The sequence below is a fragment of the Centruroides vittatus genome, unplaced genomic scaffold (genome assembly GCF_030686945.1).
Source record: "Centruroides vittatus isolate TY-2023 unplaced genomic scaffold, ASM3068694v2 scaffold_149, whole genome shotgun sequence".
Taxonomy (NCBI): Eukaryota; Metazoa; Arthropoda; class Arachnida; order Scorpiones; family Buthidae; genus Centruroides; species Centruroides vittatus.
This window is the reverse complement of record NW_027122681.1, coordinates 1892347-1914067: the sequence shown is the minus strand read 5'-3', so window position 1 is coordinate 1914067 and position 21721 is coordinate 1892347. Positions and strand designations below refer to the sequence as shown.

General features: G+C 33.4%; 2 protein-coding genes across 6 annotated transcripts in view; one reads left to right on the top strand and one right to left on the bottom strand.

Annotated features, from left to right (window-relative positions):
• The window catches only part of Son (Son RNA binding protein), a 35296-nt gene extending 20892 nt beyond the window's left edge, over positions 1–14404 (top strand). The window contains exons 8-14 of one of the 5 annotated variants that reach the window (XM_067284974.1): positions 5551–5655; positions 5764–5877; positions 8555–8626; positions 8874–9021; positions 9096–9161; positions 12866–12981; positions 13055–14404. In XM_067284974.1, coding sequence (XP_067141075.1) covers positions 5551–5655; positions 5764–5877; positions 8555–8626; positions 8874–9021; positions 9096–9161; positions 12866–12981; positions 13055–13186 — 753 coding nt within the window. In that variant the 3' untranslated portion in view covers positions 13187–14404. The other 4 variants (XM_067284975.1, XM_067284977.1, XM_067284978.1 and 1 more) reach the window with 4 other exon arrangements.
• Positions 14332–18219, bottom strand: LOC136987211 (guanine nucleotide-binding protein subunit beta-like protein 1). Its single transcript, XM_067284901.1, has 4 exons — positions 18020–18219; positions 17104–17246; positions 16101–16153; positions 14332–15059 (listed from the first exon to the last, which is right to left on the bottom strand). The coding sequence occupies exons 1-4, from the start codon at positions 18164–18166 to the stop codon at positions 14392–14394; spliced, it is 1011 nt and encodes a 336-aa protein (XP_067141002.1). The 5' UTR covers positions 18167–18219; the 3' UTR covers positions 14332–14391.
• Between the last annotated feature and the right edge of the window lie 3502 nt (positions 18220–21721).

Below are 21721 nucleotides of genomic sequence, written 5' to 3'. Positions count from 1 at the left end.
GCTTGACCTTATTATAGAATGCTTCAAAAAAATGTCAACACTTACATGGAGAAGATGCACAGGCACTGGCAGAGTTAGTAGGGCCATACTTTTTTGAGAACTCCACAATTGGATTGTGACTTCTTGCAGAACTATGCAGAGGACATTTAATGCATAACAAGTTACCTCCATATTAGTGTTAATCTTCCTTTGAAGCACTTTGTATTTAAAACAAATGAACGTATAATATAATTTATATGTGGATGACTCCTTCATTATCTATAAAGATTAGAGGAGTGACGATAATTAGTAGTAGTAATTATTATTATTATTATTATTATTATTATAACTCTCCCGTGGTCACCACCTGGTCGTGGTGGGAGAGCCCAGTAATTTTACTGATCCATAGGGCAATGCAGGCTGGAGCATAAGCTCCTGGTAGGGACACCCATGCCAGTAAGGTCTATGGGGAGAAATGAAGCTAAGAGTGACCACACCCACATTCTGTGGAGATATTCATCATGGTAATAACTAGATCAAAGTGTGATACCGGCTCGGACGTCGCCCGGGTTAACAAGGTCCGCGTTCGTGGGTTAGGCAGAGGCTCACGTTCGAAAAATAGGCCACAGTCTCCCTTGGTTACTGGTGGCGAAAGCAGCACCGGCCCAAGCATGGCTACTGCAATGCCCTCAACAGATGTGAGGAACCAACCCAGCCTTGGTGTTTCTGTGGCAATGCATCCACAGACCACAAAGGCTGGAAAACCACGCCAACGGATGAAATGGACAGTAGAAATGAACGAGTTTATCATCCGTACTTATTACACCATCACAAAACTCGAAACAAACATGACAGCATACAGACAACAACTACACCATAGATTCACACAACAGTATCCTCATCTCACTGTCACCGAACAAAGGGTTGTTGATCAAAAAAGAACAATTATACACAACAACCTTATTGCACAAACAACACTTGAACTTATCAAACAACAGGTTGCTGATCAAATACATCAACAGACAGAAACATCTAACATTAATGAAGATCATGTAACCTGTCAGGATAATCCAGCAACAAGCATTGATAATAACACACATACAACAATTACCACTAATGATACTACAGACACTTCCTCATCCATCACTGATAACATAGACTTGGATTTAGTTAATACGCTCTCACTTATATTTCAGGAAACACTCACTAAATATACAGGTACAGATCCCACACAACGACCACGAATACCAAAAATCAACACGTCAAAGGAAGTAGGAAAAACACTAAATTATGTAAACACTCACTTACTACCACACTACATTCATTCAATTTCTACACTCGCAGACATTCATACATTAGTTTATGCTGGGGCAGTCACAGTAGTGACACACCATGGACTGAAAGTACAATCACAGACAAATACACAGAAAACACAATTCTATCACAAACCTGCCTGGCAGAGAAGAATAGAAACACAAATTAATGACATTAGACAGCAATTAGGCAGGCTAACACAATACACTAAAAACAACATAACACCCAAATTAAGGAAACAGCTCAAAAACATTTTCAAGAAAATAAAAACACACACAAAACATGAACATCACAACACACGCATTACAGAATACATTGATACACTAAAACAAAAACTTGCTGCCAAAGCACGTAGACTCAAACGATACAAAACATGTACACTACGAAAACAACAAAATAAATTATTTACAAACAATGAAAAACTCTTTTACAGACAAATTAATAACAAAGCAAACACTGATACACAGCACAGTGGCACACCAACAGAAGAAGAACTCACAACATATTGGTCTTCTCTTTGGTCCAGTGCTGTCACGCACAATGCTGATGCAGGCTGGATCGAGGAGGAGAACAGAAACTTGCACAACATACCAACTATGCCCTGTGTTGAAATAAACATACATGATTTCCAATACACTGTTAACAGAACACACAACTGGAAGACACCTGGTGTAGACAACATTCACAATTTCTGGTACAAAAAGTTTACATCACTGCACCAGGAACTAGCTAAACATCTAACACACATCATCATCAATCCACAAGACATGCCAAATTTTCTTACTCAGGGCATCACCTACATGAAACCTAAAAACAACAATACCACAGACCCCACACAATACAGACCAATTACATGTCTTCCAACACTCTACAAATTATTGACATCCTGTATCACAAACAAAATATACAAACATATTGAAGAACACGACATTCTTACAGAACAACAAAAAGGTTGTCGTAGAAACCACAGGGGATGCAAAGAACAGTTACTCATAGATTCAGTCATTCTACGGCAAGCACACAGACAACACAGAAACATACACATGGCATATATAGACTACAGAAAAGCATTCGACAGTGTTCCACACAGTTGGCTGCTACATATCCTACACATGTACAAAATACATCCATCACTCATTGCATTCTTTCAAAACACTATGCAGCACTGGAGAACAACACTACATCTCAGGGTTCATAACACTTTCATACAAACAAACCAAATTTTTATTAGGCGAGGAATTTTTCAAGGAGATTCCTTGAGTCCTCTCTGGTTCTGCCTAGCCTTGAATCCATTATCCAACATGTTAAACAACACACAATATGGCTACAATATCAGGCATGAAAAAACAACACAGTATACACTGTCACATCTCATGTACATGGATGACATAAAACTTTATGCATCCACACAAAAACAACTTCATCAACTCCTACAAATCACACATTCATACACCAAGGACATACAAATGGAATTTGGCCTAGATAAATGCAAAACACTTCACATAGAAAAAGGAATCCTGAAGAAAGAAGATTTTGCGCTTGGAAATGGAGACGTTATTGAATCCATGGAAGAGGGTGAGTTCTACAAGTATTTAGGATTCCAACAGGCCAAACTAACAGAACATACACAAATAAAGCAAAGATTAATTAAAGAATACCAAAGTAGGCTAAATGCTATTCTCAGAACACAGTTAAATGCAAAACACACAGTTAAAGCAATAAATACATATGTCATCCCAGTACTCACATATTCTTTTGGAGTTATACATTGGACTCACACAGATCTTGAGCAACTCCAAAGGAAAACAAGAACAACACTTACTAAGCATAAACAACATCATCCTAAATCCGCCACAGAAAGATTAACCCTTCCACGTAAAGATGGCGGACGTGGCCTGATTGACATAGTTAACCTTCACTACAAACAAATACAGTCGCTGCGAGAGTTTTTCTACAAGAAACAAGAAACATCACAATTACATAAAGCAGTAACTCTAGCAGATTCGAATAACACACCATTAAACTTACACTCACATCATATGGACACAACACAACATATAAAAGGCATAGACACCATTAAGCAATCGTGGGCTCGAAAGGCACTCCATGGCAGGCATCCTTACGACCTGGCCCAGGATTTTGTTGACAAAACTGCGTCAAACAGCTGGTTAGCTCGGGGATGCCTCTTTGGGGAGACGGAAGGGTTCATGATCGCCATACAGGATCAGGTCATAAATACTAAAAACTACAGAAAACACATACTCAAAGATGCAACACTCACAAATGACACATGCAGAAAATGTCACGTCTTGCCAGAAACTATACAACACATCACTTCTGGTTGCAAGCTCTTGGCACAGACAGATTATCTACACAGACATAATCAAGTAGCAAATATAATACACCAAAAGCTTGCAAAGAAACACAAATTAGTAGACATCCATGAGCCATACTACAAGTACATTCCACAGACAGTATTGGAAAACAACACGCACAAAATGTACTACGACAGAGCCATAATCACAGATAGAACAATTTACCACAACAGACCAGACATCACACTCATTGACAAACACAATAAAATCACATACATTATAGACATATCCATTCCAAACACTCACAATATACAAAACGCATGCACTGAAAAAATTAGCAAGTACACAGAACTCGCCCAGGAAATAAGGCATCTGTGGAGGATGGATAGGGTGCTTATTGTACCTGTTGTTCTCTCCTCTACAGGTGTCATACCACACACACTACACAAAAGCCTAGGCACATTAGAATTGAATAGAAACACATATATCACTCTACAGAAGGCCACTATATTGAATACATGTCATATTGTGAGAAAATTCCTGAATACAGACACACACACTGATACACTTCTTTAATTTCTGTTTTGGTTACTATGCCTTGACTTTGGTCCGGCATAGTACACAGCCACCGGTGTTAACCGAGTATATCTAACTTAAACCATAATAATAATAATAAAGATTAACCCTTCCACGTAAAGATGGCGGACGTGGCCTGATTGACATAGTTAACCTTCACTACAAACAAATACAGTCACTGCGAGAGTTTTTCTACAAAAAACAAGAAACATCACAATTACATAAAGCAGTAACTCTAGCAGACTCAAATAACACACCATTAAACTTACACTCACATCATATGGACACAACACAACATATAAAAAGCATAGACACCATTAAGCAATTGTGGGCTCGAAAGGCACTCCATGGCAGGCATCCTTACGATCTGGCCCAGGATTTTGTTGACAAAACTGCGTCAAACAGCTGGTTAGCTCGGGGATGCCTCTTTGGGGAGACGGAAGGATTCATGATTGCCATACAGGATCAGGTCATAAATACTAAAAACTACAGAAAACACATACTCAAAGATGCAACACTCACAAATGACACATGCAGAAAATGTCACATCATGCCAGAAACTATACAACACATCACCTCTGGTTGCAAGCTCTTGGCACAGACAGATTATTTACACAGACATAACCAAGTAGCAAATATAATACACCAAGAGCTTGCAAAGAAACACAAATTAGTAGACATCCACGAACCATACTACAAATACATTCCACAGACAGTATTGGAAAACAACAAGCACAAAATGTACTACGACAGAGCCATAATCACAGATAAAACAATTTACCACAACAGACCAGACATCACACTCATTGACAAACACAATAAAATCACATACATTATAGACATATCCATTCCAAACACTCACAATATACAAAACGCATGCACTGAAAAAATTAGCAAGTACACAGAACTCGCCCAGGAAATAAGGCATCTGTGGAGGATGGATAGGGTGCTTATTGTACCTGTTGTTCTCTCCTCTACAGGTGTCATACCACACACACTACACAAAAGCCTGGGCACATTAGAATTGAATAGAAACACATATATCACTCTACAGAAGGCCACTATATTGAATACATGTCATATTGTGAGAAAATTCCTGAATACAGACACACACACTGATACACTTCTTTAATTTCTGTTTTGGTTACTATGCCTTGACTTTGGTCCGGCATAGTACTTAACCACCGGTGTTAACCGAGTATCTCTCACTTAACCCAACATAATAATAATAATAATAATTATAAAAGTAGAAATTATTGTGTTTTGCAAAACTAAGTTTATAGTAAGAAATGTATATGAAAGGTGAGGGCTGCCTACATCAATGATACATTATATTATTAGAAAATAAAAATGGTTGTTTTTTTAGGATCTTTCTGCAATTGTTTCTCAAAGGCTAAAAGCCATTCGGAAATTACAAGAGAATCCAAATGACGTGGAAGCATTAAACCAAATGTTTCAGTCCCAACAAAAAGTAAAAACTTTAATTCTTTATTGATTTAGGAATAATTCAGTTGAATTATGTTCATCATACTAAGTTTAAACTTTTCATTATTTTATTTATTTTTAAAAAATTTTTAAGATGCAAGCCTGGGTACAGTCTAAACAACTTCCTGGTCAATATACAGGTAGTACTGATATACGGCTTCTTAGTCCAGAAGAATTAACTGGACCCGTTCCAGTTTGGGTAAAGAAGGTATGATTAGTATTTGTAGAAAAATACACAGAAATAACATTTCATACAATTTTTAAAATTCATTTAATTGGTTAAGGTTGTTGCCCAAAAACAAACAATTTATTTTTAAAACAGTTTCAAATTTAATTTGCAAAAAACAATACTTAAGCTGATATCAATAACAAAACATTATTATTAAACTGTTACATATATACACATACATACATACACATTCATATAAACATTCACAAAAGCTAAATTATTCTTAAAATATAGTGATCAACAATATTGTATCCAGCAAATAAATGAATTGTGGCTAAAAACATTCATTAACTCTTACATTTGTTGATTCGATGGGTTAAATGTTATTGATCACTATATTGTAGACATCCTGTTTGTCATTCTTATGTGGTTATTCTTAAAATTTGACCAAGACGCTATGCATATAAAAATTTTGTTTCTTTGCTTTGAAGTTTTAATAATTTTTCATACATATAATCTGTTTGTATTTGAATTTCTTCATGAAAATAATTATATCTCATTTTTTAAAATCATTATCATCATCATTAAAATTTAATTTAATGATCCTTATTATCATAAACCTATAAATATGATTTTCATTTTTTTTTTAAATTATTTATTTTATTTTATTCATAAATTTTTAAAAAATATTTGTGTATTTATTTTATTGTTTTCATATAAAATAATTATTTGCAAGCAAATTAAACTATTAATATATAATTTCTTTTTATGATTTATCACTTTAAACCATTAGAATAAATTAATTTCTCACTTGCACGTCTCCACTTCCATTACAAGTCAGATTGTGGATTGCTGCTGATTTGTTTATGACTCCTCCTCAAAGATTCTTTTAACATTGTATCCTCAACTTTTCAAGATCCTCTTGATCTCGATCTGCCACCTTCTCCTGAGCCTTGAGTGAATTAATTTTAATCTCTTCATCTTAAATATTAATTTAAATACTGAGGAAAATTTCAATAAAATTTAAAATGATGTTTATGAATAGAATAAAATTAAATCAGTAAGATTGAAGAAACAGTTGTCCATTTCAAATATAATAAATCTGATGATTACTATAAAACAATAGTATTTTAGGTTGAAATTTACAGCAAACCCAGTGTCTTTTACATCAAATTGATTTGTCTGTTGTATCTTCCTTTCTGGCAGCTCTTGTCCATATCTGCCAGTTTCTTTCCATAAATTTGCACAACAAACTTATGGGAAGAAACTAGCAGATATGGGAAGGAAGGAATCAAGTGGAATTCTGTCACATTTGGAAGAAAAATGGCAGAGGCATTGGCATTGATCACTATTGATGTGACACTATTGCTATAGTTGAAGTTTTGTTTGAATTGTGTTTGAATAGATGATGGATTTGATCTTGGTCCTCCAAAGCAGTAGGCTGCCTTGGAGGACCAAGGCACCTTTAACATCCTTGGTCATCTGGTTTCCCACATATAACCACTGTCAACATTGGTATCTTGATTTACCAAACTTACAAACACACCCTACCACATGTAAGTTTTCATCTGTCATTGACAGCCAGTGAGCAGCCACCATAGCAAATATAGTGCATGGCTGACTGCTAGCTCCATGAATCAAGTAGGAAAATGGCATGTTCAGTAAAAATGGCATATACGGCAGACAAATCAAGTTGACCTTTTACTAATGAACAATAGTTGTAACAGTATTCACATAAACTGCAAATTAAATCTGAAATATTATATCTAATAATGAGTTATAATACATATTTTGTCAGCAAATATACATAGATATAATTTTTAGTAAATAATTTGAGACCAAATTAGATATTTATAAATAATTATTTTAGTTGTAAAGATTTATAAAATTAAAAGAATTCAAAGTTATTTAATGTATATTTTTTAATATAGTTCAGATTAGAAAAAATATGTTAATATAATAACATATTTTAAAAATTTTAGTAGTAGTAATATTTATTAATAGGACTAAATTGCTAGAATAGTTCTTAGTTAACATGTAGATAGCATAAGTCTAAACTGTTTATTTTTTTAAAAAAATATTCATTATTGCTGACAACTAATGTATTATGTCACACAAATTCTGATCAGCCTGCTACAGGCTCTCTCCAAATTTCCTTAATGAGATATTTTTAATCTTAAAGTTACTACATTAATTAGACCACTAATGTAATATGTTACAAACGTGTTTAGGCTAATTTGGCTACTGTAGTTTTCACTGCTTATATATATATGTATATTTTTTTATTTTATAAATATACAAAGTGAATATCACAGTAGCCTAGCATTAAGCAAGTTTGTGACAAAAAAAGGTAATTGGCTGAGAGCTTGTTGCAGGCATTCTTTCAAAAGAATCTTTCCCGATGTGCTGCGATTTGTCCATTGCACTGCAGAAGAGAAGTTCTAGGTGACTCCGTCGTTGCCGACATTCCGATTAGAATAGGTAAGAGAGCTGAATTGGCAAGCAGTGGTCATTTGAGACTTTGCTTGCACAGCTCTGGTTACTTAGAAACAGCATTTGTATTGTAAATACATATTCATGTGTACTTATTTTTTATATTAATTTTTCTGTAACAAAATGATATAAATGGTAAATATATTGAAATTTATATTCGTTTATCAGTAAATATGTTGCTATATTAGATGAAGATATTTCTTTTTTTTTTTTCTTGTTTTAGTTCTGCTTTCTTTCAGAAATGAGATTTAACTCCAAAGAAAATCTTATCAATTTTCAGAAGAAATATTTCACAGTATAAAATAATTAAATTTTCTCATTAATTATAATTTTGATTAATTTTTTCCCTCTACAGCATAATTCTAAATGTATAGAGTACTTTTTTTTTATTAAATTAAAATTTAAGCATTGCATACAGAATTTATTCTTGAGTGATAAGGAGTGATATTGAATGTTATGTATTGAGATAATTTAAAATAAAATTGTATGATGAAGCATCTTTCAGATGTGGAATATTTTAAGACTATTTGTAATACTTCTAGGATCAGTTTAGTAGAGCTATGCCTGTTAGAGAAGGTATAGGTATGCATCTCTTACGAAAAATGGGATGGAATCCTGGAGAGGGATTAGGAAAAAATAAGGAAGGTGTACTTGAACCTCTTCTTCTTGATATTAAAACTGATAAGCGAGGTAAGCTACTGATCACTGCTAAATATCTTTCTCCAAAAAACAATGTTCATTTTCTATTGAATACTTTATATTAGGTCTTAAATCAGACGATGACATATCAAAGAAAGTTCCACCGCAACCAATTGCTAAAGATCTTTCAGGTAATTTCAGTATGTTAAACTTTTAATTATTTAAGAAACTAAAATTGTTGATATTTGACGTAAAAATCTAACGAGAAAACATTTTGGCCCATCTAATTACCTATCTTTAGGTTCCAGTTGAGAGTAGTTTATGTTATAGGATTCTAGAACTATGGTTATGAATGAATTAGAAAAAGTGTACCCTTATTTTCAGTGTTGTAGGCTGAAAAATTTAATGAGTTATAAAGAATATTTAGCATTCTTATTTTAATTTTAGTGAAAATTTTCACTTGATCAATCAAGCTTTCTCAAGAAAACAAGCATTTAAAACAGAACATTGTTCCACTGATTTAAAGATTGAATAGTGGTGAAAAAATTATAAAAAAAAAAGAATTTTTTCCTCTCTCTGTATAAAATATGTTTTTGTATATCAGTTAGTTCAGTATTCCGCAACCTTTTTCTACTTGTGGCACAGCCGTGACTCAACACAGCACACCAAAATGTTATTCCCCTCAAAAACGTATGATATGATACTACTAATAGAATTACGTAATGCCAATAACCTATTATTATTATTAAACAGACGTCAACACCTGTGAGCAAATTTATTTTACATATAATTTCTTAGAACACATAAAAATGCATGCTTGTAATAAAGAATAAACAATCATCATCATATTTCATCAGTGCTGCGGCAGAGAATGAAATACAAGCATAAGAAAGACAACAACTATGATAAAAATATATAAATAAAACTTGAAATTAACAGAATATGTAAAAGTTCACGTCGCACCTTTCACCATGTGACAGCACACCAGTTGTGGAACACTGAGTTAGTTTGCCAATGTTGGTGTTACAGGGCTTTTGTATTAAATTTTTTAAAGATTCTCTAATAAAAATCTTCTTGTGATAAGAGGCAATTAGTTGAATATTGATTCCATTGTGGAAAGTAGCCTTCTGTTGTAATCCTGTTATTTAATGTATCATCTTTGTTCTTTAATTCTTTCTTATATTACAAGAGCGGGACAGTTTGAAGTTATGGGTGATACTAGGGAATGTAGATTGTTTAATAAATTAGGTAAATTTGGATATACAAGTGCAGGTTCTTAGGGAGACATTTTTCATAGTCTGAAATATTAGTAGAACTTATGGTCTCCAAGAATTGATAATTCTAGAATATTGTTATTTGATTGGAAGCTAATGATAAATAATTTATATTGTATGCTGGCATACAAGTCATTCTCAAGATTTTCAGCTCAAAGTTTTGGTTTCAATCTATCACATGTTTGGGGTTGAGTCATACAGTATTAGAAGTGTGGCTACCGTATGTGGTAATCTATGCCCAAAATGTATAATAAATATATAACTTTCATTTGAGACACTAACTGCTCCATATATGACACTTGCATAAAAAGGGATGCAAACAATAGGGTCCAGGTAAGACATCAAACAACTGCTAAAAATATTTAGTAGGCCAAGTTGTTTTGATAAGAAATTCATTGTACTGTACAGTACATCAAACCTACTGTTATATTACTCCATAGTTTATAGAGCATAGTACAATGATGAACTGGTACTTAGTTTATGGTAGTAAAACATTATATTACACAGCTTGTGCTCTGCCTTTTGCTTTAGTGATGAATGGTTGGCGCATCAGTTGTTGGATAGTTTGTGTAATATTCATTTATACTGAATTATTATTAATAAATTTATTTAATATAGAGATTAACATAATTGTGAGCTTTAGTTGGGAATATTTATGGGTGCATAGAAATTGCTTAATATTCTGCAGAAAAGGTTCAGAACTTGTCCCTGCTGCAAAGTCAGTCTTTAGTTTCAGAAAGCTTTCTCAAGTTTAAAAAGTCAACTTGTATGCCAGTTTATATGATAAATTAGCTAAAAGTGTTTATTCTTGTTAAATTTTGATGTTGGATATTAAAGGTTTGTTTCTTAAGTTGAACTTTCTAGTCTAAACTAATAATAATTAGGTGTTGTTATTATATTCCATTATTTTATTCAGTCTTTATCATTTATTATAATTAAAAATTTATAATAAAATATTTAATTGTTTTGAGAAAACTGGAAATTTCAAGTATTAAATGCATCAATTCAAATTCATGCGAACAAAATTTAAGATTTAAGAGAGTCTTAAATCTTAAAATCTTGTGACTACAGAATTCTAGCTGTAAAATGATTTTTATAATAAAAAAATATATTTCAAGTAGTAATACATTTGAAATAGGGAGACAAATTCAAGATAAATACATTATCTTATATGTGTTGAAGTCAGACATTGGCTCTATCAGCAAAAAACAATTGATACACATGCTATTAGTTTGTCATTCAAGCTGCAGTCAGTGTGGAATTTGCTGATGACAATAGACCAAAATTCAACACATTCATACATGTCTATTCAATGCAATAAATTTTGGTCAGAGTGCTGTCAGTTGTTCTTGTTTTGTGTAATCAGTGGTAGCCTTAAGCGAAATTGTGATCGTGAACTGTTCATTTCCTAATGATTATCATTTCAAACATCTTTTCTTCCTTAAAAGATGTTGACTTTGGAAAAGCTAAGTGGTTGGCCATTAATCAGTTTATTTTAACCCTAACCTTCAGTTCTGTGCAAAACTTCATCTTGACAAGGTAAGAGGTATTAAAAGTGCTAGTCCATAAATACAGTAGTTACTTTTTCTGAAATTCAGAGCTTCAGTATTAAAATATTTTTCCAATTTGAAACAATGTAATGAAAAAAATATAAAGTTTTTTCCTGTGCAATGTCTATGGGGGTCCACACAAAAAAAGAAAACTAAGGTGAAAAGGTCCACGGGTAAAAAAGATTGAAAACCCGTTCTAAAGTTTTAATAAGTTTAGTAATAATAGCACACACATCTCACGTAAAGATAATTTGGGAGAATTTATTCCTGTTTAAATGTTAGTAATTTATTTTAATGCAAATATTAAAAAAACAAGTAACATGCAAAACAATTTTTTGGTTTCAATTTCAACTTTATAATTATTGAAATGAGATGGAAGAAATTGATTTTGTGAAGTCTGGTTTCACATTTGTTATTTTTAGCTGTAGATGGCATTTTGCAGTTTCAACTTATTATCATATTTTGGTCAAATTTAGTTTTAATGTGTTCTTGGTATTATTTCTACACTAAAATTAAGTGGATATTTTTCAATCACCAAACTGCTTGCATTAAATTTTAATGCAAGCAGTTTGGTCAATATGTCGCATGCTACCAGTTGCTTAAATTATAGACTGGACCTGCATATACTCATGACAAAATATGGCAATAAAAATTTGAGAAATGCAGACGTAATGGAAAGATGATCTCCAGCATACCACAAAAATTCAAATATCTGGTTTTACATGCCAAATTTTAATCTTCAATGCATGCAAATACATTTACAGGATGATCATTAAAGTATCCCTATTCAGAGATATCTGAACAGATATATATATAGCAGTGCAAACACTACCAAACTTTTTCTTCTGTTAGTCTCTTTCTCCCTAATTAGGGGTTTTTACTAATTAATTTTGAATTATTCCATTTCGTAGTTGTCAGACAGTCCAGTACTGGCATGTCTTGTTTCATGAACTGTAGTGTGAGGTTTTTGTTTCTCTTGACATTTGGATTATGCCTTATAGACAGATTAAAAAGCTAACTTTGTGCCATTGGGTTTTTTGGTTTTCATCATATGATTACAAATATTTTTAGGTAAACATCCAGTTTCTGCTCTGATGGAATTATGTTCCAAGAGAAAATGGGGAGCTCCAGAGTTCCAGCTTATTGATGAAAATGGACCTGACCACAGAAAAACATTTTTGTTCCGGGTAATTTTCATTTTATAATTTTCTCAATAATACATTTACGTCCCATTTAAATAAATCAGAATGTATTTAATAGGTGAGGATTAATGGAGTAGTTTATCAACCCACGTGTTCCAGCCCAAATAAAAAACATGCTAAGGCTCAGGCAGCTGCCGTGTGCCTCCAGTCATTGGGACTACTCCCGAGAGATCTCAACAATCCCCTGTAATTATTATCAAGAAATTTTTATGCAATGTAAATTTGATGTACAAATATTTTTACTAAGGAAGACTCTCACATCCACATTATTTATTTGATCACATAATTTTCAATAACTCTTCAAAAAATAAATACAAAACCATTTATTTTTATTGAAATATTTTGTTCTAAGTTTAAGAACCATCACTGTAAACAATTAACGTAAAACAATTTTATAAAATTTGAAATTAATCTAACAAAATCCATGAGTTAGGGTATCAATCAAAAAATTGAATGTATTGTGAATTAATAGATATGCATGTTAACGACGAGAGATGTTCAATTTAACAAATCTCTTGACAAACAATGAAAATTATTCAAAATGATTATGTTAGCTCAATAAGAAAGTAAAGCATGTAACTTTTTTACTAGGATGATCATTGAAGGCAAGTTCTGCTCTATTTTATCCTGGATAGCTCGTTTTAACATTGTATGAAAGGGAGACATTGATGTAGAATCATTTAAATAATGCAATTTTCTGTGTATGTATATATGGATTTCAAATAGTTAAAATATACTAGAATCAATTATCATAAACACTATTACTTTGAATTTAAGATGTACTTTTCCACATGCCTTGGAACATTTTAAATTCAAAGTAAAATGTAAATCAAACTCTAAGTTGCCTTTTTTTTTGTTTCGGAAAAGACCTTGTCGTGTTGTGTGGTTGCTATGTTCCTATTAATGTCGAGGAGATGAAGCATATATCGTCGTGTAGATACTTTGGTCTTTGTCAACAAAGGTATTTGCATGTGCAATTCAAAATGCTTTACCTTGTCTACATTTTGTTATGGACCTATAAAATATAAAATTTTCTTGCGTAGAAAAAGATGTTGAATTTTTATACTCAAAATGTCGGTCAAACCATAAATTATACCTGATAGACAGCAGTTAAAGATTATTCTTACTTATGAGATACTTGTGATTTCTATATCTGTTAAAAGTGCATTTACGAACATTGTGATAAAGATTGTTTAAATCTTAATACGATAACTTTCGAAAATGTAGCAATAGAAATGGTTAATGTACTCGATAAAGACAATTTTTCTTTTTTTGAGTTTTACTATTAAAAGATTGCAACACGATATTTTGTGAAAACAAAATATTTTTCCAAGATACACGTGTCCAAGCAATTTGTTTATATTGAAATTTCATGTACAAAGAAGTAATAAACTGTCATTTATCTCTATATATGGACCAGAGTGTTATCCTTTTGTCTTTTGAGCCGGCAGCTAATAGTTTTGCATGATTTTCTGATTTACCATCATAAAATTTCAAACAGTTTATAGCTGATTTGTGAAAATTTAGATACGCAAGTGGTTTCAGTGTTTTCCAGCTAAACAGGCGAATAATTCCATCCCATCCCCCAGATGCCACAATTTTACCATCCTGTCTCACTGCAACAGAAGATGCACCCGTCGTTGGCAAAACAATGCAGTTCTTTTCTACCAGACTCAAAAAATTTTTCATAGAAAATACACAAAGCTTTTCTTCTGCCGAACAGGTAATTCCTTCCCACTTCACAGAATCATCAAAATCTAATCCAAATACTGGTTCCTTGTGACATGTTAATTCTGACAATACTGCTGCTTGATTTATGTCCCAAAGGATAATTTTTCCATTTTCGTAACCACAGAGAATATGGTTTCCCGGCTTTAACCATTTTACACAAATGCACATTCCATATTTATCTGGTGATTCTGGTATGAGGGTTGATACCAAACTACATTTTTCAAGATCGTACAAATCTATTTGGAAAGCTTTCTCACCTGGTACAGCAATCAAATTCTTTAATTTTGAAATATCACACCGACAAAATCCAGCTGTTGGTGCTGGAATACTTCCTGTAAGAGAGAAATTTATGTAAGGATCAAGATATAAGTTAATACAAGTCCAGTTTTTGCATAAATTACATCTAATACAAAGTACTACTAGCTTAAGGAAATCAAATATTAATGTTTTTAACCCCATTTTCAGCACAAATGTAAAAGAATCAAACATGTACAATAGCGAGGTTGAGGCCGAAGTTTTCAACGTGAAAACATGTATGTTGGACGTTCAGCACCGCTTTCCTGTAAGCCTAGAAGTTTAGCAATGGCGTTTGGAAAGTCAGTGGAATTATGATTGACATTCCAAAGGCCATTGCCAAACTTCTAGGCTTACAGGAAAGTGGTGCCAAACCTCCGACGTACACGTTTTTGCGTTGAAAACTTCGGCCTCAACCTCGCTAATAACTCAGTGTTGTAGAACTTGTGAAAATTAACATAAGAAGTTTCATGATGCTGCCAGTTATGCTTGTTGAACTGTCCAACTTGTAGCATTTGCTAACTCGTGCTATTTTTTACGAGTTTTTCACTTGATCACCTGGCCATTATAGTAACGTTAACAGATTAAGTCTCTAGCAATCCATAGTATACTTTAGACACATGAGAGATGTATAATTACTGAGTTAGAGATATGTTGACAAATTATACCTTGGTTAGTCCAGAAAAATGGTTAATCCAGCAATGCATTGGAACCAAGAGTGACAGAAATTTGGCAGTGTACCTGTATTATTATTTCAAGCTTTACGGATGATCTGTGATTACTGTTTGAGGACAATTATTATTCAAATAAAACCAGTATATATCTGAATGTACAAAAGGCGGCTACGAATTTTTCAGCTCCATTACAATGTTATGGTATCTCGTTACACAGTGCATACCTGTAATTGTCTGATTAATTCATCACCAATTCATTACTAAAAGTCTAAATCCATTTTTGTAAATGGTAATAAAATCATTTGTATGCTGGTCATGTGAAACATGCTGATCCAAGAAAAGAAAACTGATGTTGTTTGCACATGTTTTAGTGGATTAACATACAGAAGTACAAACAATCCTCACCCAGAAATTCATTAAGTCTGTTCCTACCAGTTCCAATATTAGACTGTTTGTTACTAAATTCAGGTGAATGGTTAATATACATGACGCACAATGTTCCAGAAGACCCACCATACCTGACAAAATATGTAGAAACTGCAATAACACAGAGTCTATGTAATCAACCAGTGGATTAAGCAGGGTGCTCACTGTGCCACAACTGATAGTATGGGAGATCTTTCATTACAAACTCATAAAACTTGCATAGAGTGTCCGGGTGTTACATCTGGAGGACGAGAAAGAGGACTATGCCACCCATCAAGCAATGTGTCATGATCTCTAAGGCTGTGGAACAGGAGGATTTGATGGTTTGTTTAGTCACAGCAATGCAACACTTGGGCGATCTGACTGGAGATGTCTTCCAGGAGGTCTTTTAAAGGTAACTGGCCCCTATTTAGGCATTAAAGATGTGGAGAAAACCTGGAAAACTCCACATTTTCAGCCTGTCCTGACAAAAATCATAAAAGAAATGCTGATGGATAGATGAATGTTTTTAGTTTAAATAAGTTTCATGGCAATAGAATGACATAAAAACACAAAAAGTTTCACATTATGAGTCCTGAAGTATACAAGACATAGTTCAAGTTTTAATCCCTAACAATTTTGTGTGTTGATTAATTAATAATATAATAAAATGTGTGTTGATTATTATTGTTTAAGTCAAATTCACATTCAGTAAACCAAAAACACTAAGAATTTGTTAATATTTTCCCAGATGAAATTTGGCTCTTGACTAGTGTTGCAAGTGCGACTACTACATGAATCTTGCACAAGATTTTCTCGGTAATCGTGCTATTCGATTAATTTAAGAGCAATAGCGATAATTTGGCAGATCGGTTTTGATCAGGTTTGTCGAGTTGTTTATATAATAATAGTGATAACATCTTTCTTTGAATCTAAAATAAAAATTCGGCAATGGAAACTGTTAGAAACAAAATATACATAAATTATATTGTTTACTTACTACTAATTTTCCATTTCGTCGTCGTCGTAGTTCCAGATGTTCACTAAACCGTCCCGCCCTTGCGTGAAAATATTATTTCCAAGAGATTCGACCCACAGAATGTGTTTCTTTTCGTGTGCTTCCAATTTATCGTCAACTCTGTAGGTCTATAAATAAAATTAAAGTGAATCTAATTTGTCATATTAAAAGTATTAAGTTCCAATTGAGAACTACTACAAAACTACAAGCTTCACTGTTTAGGTGTTATGGTGGCACGATATTAAGATAAACGCCGTACTTTTACACACAACAAAGAAATGTAGACTATACTCATAAGAGCAAGAAAGTCAAATGAACCATACCTGTACACCTGACCATTTGCAAGATACAGCTTGCTTCCAGGTCATGTGCAATCAGGAGTCACATTGCTCCACTAAGAGTATTGTGTTTTGCTATTTGGCCCATGCTTTGAGTAGTCTTCTTGGATGTTCATGGAGTATTTGATATACAGTTTTAGAGAGAGGTGGGGTATTGCCTCACACAGGTGCTTCGGTGCTTGCTGTCACTCACACCGAAGCGCACAACATGCGGAGCATGGAGAGTAGGCAAAGGGTCACACGTACAGTTGTAGTTCTATTGACTTCTTTTACTTGTACAGGTATGTGTACAATTCTGGGATGGCAAATTCCTCGTTCAAAATTCACATCTTATCATTTTTATAATAAAGGTATAAGACAAAGATACCAATGAAGTGGTTGAGGACTTTGAGGAACTAAAATTTGGGGGCCTCATTCAGAGCTGCCTTTGTACCTATTTATGCCTCATATATTATACATTAATTTGAACCGAACTGATCTTAATCCAAAATGGCTGTTAGGACCACGAATAAGTCTAGGAAAAATTTAGAATTCAATTATAGAAGTGGAATTTTAATTGATACCTTCAAATTCCAAAGGAAAACTTCACCAGTTGTGCTACCGGATAAAAGATGAGGATAATCAGATAATACGTCGACGAAACTAAGACTCGTAACTTCACCAGTGTGATGTCTCAGAGTAAATATGGGATCGGGCGGTGGTCTGGACATTTCAGAGTTTGATTTGAACGTTCATGTTTACTGAATGTCAACACCAACACGTGCTTACTTCCTCAACCGTAAGATCGACAATGCCCTCTGTCGGAAAAACAACTCGTTAAATTTTAACCAGTCTAAATAATGTTAATAATTTTTTAATATTAATTAATATTTAAATCAAAAAATCAGTCGTAATAAAATAAATTTTACAAATTTTTATTATTTTTCTTAATGTAAGATGGCGTGAAATTATTCGACATAAGGTTGCCAGATTTAAAATAGCGAGGTTGACGCCGAAGTTTTAAACGCAAAAACGTGTACGTCGAACGTTCAGCGCCGCTTTCCTGTAAGCCTAGAAGTTTGACAATGGCGTTTGGAATGTCGAGCACGATTCAACTGACTTTCCAAACACCATTGTCAAACTTGTAGGCTTGCAGGAAAGCGGCGCTGAACGTTCGACGTACACGTTTTTGCGTTTAAAACTTCGGCATCAACCTCGCTATTAAGAATAGCCAAACTTTATATCTGAATGTCATCGGACTTCAGCTAAAGTGATGTTTAATTTTATTGAGATAGAGAAACCTGACGAGTCGATTTTTGATAATGAAAATAAATTTCGGATAGACAAAAAAATTATAAAAGTTCCTGAAGCTTTTTTCTTAAACTCTGCCCTGCGGGCACTAAGAGGACCTCTTTCTAAGCAAGTCAATTATGAGTTCGGCCAGACCCACAGTGGAGCAATGAGGAATGGAACTTGACATATCCAGATGAAACCTCCCGAAAAATTCCTCGGGAGTTTTTAACCTGTCCGGATTCGATTCCGAGTCCCCAGAGCGGTAGGTTGCCACTATGACCGCTCAGCCGTCTATAAGTTCCCGAAACTAAGTTCAACCAAGAACTAAGCATATTTTCTACGTCTTAATTACATCTTTTTACTAAACCCTGACTTTATGAGTGCTTGGGCTTTCCATGCACTAATTTTAACTGGGGTCACATACTAATCAGTTCTTTGATGACATCAGGGCCTGATTTACATAAGGGCATTTGGGGCCTGTGCCCAGGGCCCGCACAAAATAGGGGCCCCCACAGAACTAGGCTGTCCCGGTAATAGAAATAAAAAATTATGTTAGACATAATTTTTCCCATTTTGACAGCTGCCCATCGAATGCGAGTGTTTGCCCAAGCAGTTTTTACTCTATATAATAAAATCTATTAATTAAAAAAATATATTAGAAATTGTTTATGACATCGGAAAGTAAGTAATTAATTTTACAGATGTCAAACCCGTGTATTAGAAGTTTAGAATGATTAAATTAATTCGATACAAAAAATCCCATTGAAAACGATTAAGCGTTAGTCGCGAGTCATTAAAGTTGTATTAGAATCGCTATAAAAATTTTTGCACAGGTAAAAACGTCAGAAAAACTTCGTGAACCTTAAGAAGATCTGGGGTTTTTGAAATTTTTCCATGTTTATTTGTAACGCTATGTAATGTGCCCGAGTTAACACGGGTCCGAGCAGTAAAACCGAAATTAATTAAATTTTAATAAATAATTTATTGATTAAATTTAACCGGTTGCCTAATTAAACGGATTCGAACGTACATATAAAATCAATCACTTATAAATTAATTAAAAACCCTTCTGTTGCAATTATCAAGTTTTATATGACACAACTTGTAATAAAATCATTAGTCATTGGTAATGGAAAATGTTTAATGTACAGTACAGTACTGTAAAAACAAAGGTTTCGGACAATGGGGGTTCTCAAGTGACAGCGGTAAGAAATGTTAATCAATAAAAATAATGTAAAAGACAAAAATTACTTCAAGATAACTCTTATCTTAAAAACCGATGGCGTCGGATAAAATCATTCATTTTATTATTTGCACTGTATGTATCAGTACACGGAAAGTTTATCTCCATTCTTTTCCGACGTTCGGAGGCTAAAAATTCTACAGTATTCTAATCTGCTTTTTTTAAAAAACAAATCCGAATAAAATCAGAAGATAAAAAGGTTGTAAGACAAACAGGTAATCTATGGGAGAGAAAATTTTTATTATTATTATCCATATTACCCTAAATGCATTTCGCCTTCAACGGCCTCTTCAGTAGGGCTTTTTCTTTCACAAATAAACATAGATGCAAGTTATCCAACACTAGAGACACCATCATCCATATAGTTACTACTTCGCGTACAACCTTTATATCCAATTAAGCTATCCCAGCATTCCGCTACAATCACGCCATTATTCAAATTCATTGTGCTGGTTTGCATAATGATTGCGTAATGTTCTTTAAATTTACGTTTAGTTACATTTTTTTCCCGATGTAATATTTTAATGTTATTAGTATCGATAGAACAATTATTAGCCCGACAATGTAAAAATATTGGAGAAGCATTAATTTTAAGGCGTATCGAGACCAGGTGTTCCGATAACCTTACTTGCAGTTTCTTTTTCGTTTCACCCACGTAAAAATTAGGAGTTTCGCAGGAACTTGAAGAATTAAAACAAGACCCAACGGAGAATATTCAAAAAATATTGAAGAAAAACTTAAAAGAAAATTTGCTGAAGGAAGGCATTATTTCAACTTCTGAAAGTAAGGAATTGCTCCCAAAAGAAAATGTAAGGATACCAAAATTGAATATACGCATAAAGACACACAAACAGAATAAATGTCGACCCATCGTGGATTTCGAGATGACTTTACTATATAACCTAGAAAATTTTCTGAAAAAATCCTTGCAGGTTATTACAAACTCGGCATTCAGTGTGAAAAATGCGGACATCCCGATTTCAAAATTAGAAGCGGGAAGAATACTACCAGAATATGGGCTAATGAGCCTCGACATAGAGTCAATGTACCCTTCAATTACTAAAGAAATAATTACACAAAGTCTGAGTAAGTACAACGTTGAACAACATTTAATAGACTTAATTAAATTTGTATTAGAACAAAACTTCTTTGCAGTTAACGGGAAATACTACCGTCAGAAAGACGGAATCTCTATGGGCTCCGTTGTAGGACCAAAGCTAGCAGAAATAGTCATGATTAATATAGATAAAATTCTGTCAACAATTAATGGAATAGTGTTCCTTGTACGGTACGTAGATGATGTATTCCTTATATATAATAGTAAAGTAACGTTTCCAGAAAAAATAGTAGAAGAAGCTAATAAGATTAACAAATGTATTAGGTCTACCCATGAAAGTGAAAAGCTTAACAGACTTAACTACCTAGACCTAACAATTATTAGGTTCGATAATCATTTAGAGTATTGCAAATATGAAAAACCTTGTAGTGCAAGGAAAGTAATATACTTTAAATCTTATTGCCCAATTAACCAAAAGAAAAATATATATTTAATGGAAATACGTAAGATCTTTTCTAGAACGACCAGAGCCAACATAAGAGAAGACGAAATTAAAGAAATAAATAAGAAATATCTACTGAACGGCTATCCAAAAAAACTCCTTAAGAAGTGGTATAATACATATTTAGAAAACAGATTTCAAGTAAAAGAAGAAAAACAGCTGGTAGATAAGTATGTCTCTTTCCCATACGT

Coding starts and splice junctions, on each gene's coding strand:
- LOC136987211 (XM_067284901.1), bottom strand. CDS start 18,166: ATGTCCAGACCACCGCCCGATCCCATATTTACTCTGAGACATCACACT. Junction 17,247..18,019: donor TTTTCCTTTGGAATTTGAAG/GTATCAATTAAA, acceptor TTTTATTTATAG/ACCTACAGAGTTGACGATAA. Junction 16,154..17,103: donor GACGACGAAATGGAAAATTA/GTAGTAAGTAAA, acceptor ACCTGAATTTAG/TAACAAACAGTCTAATATTG.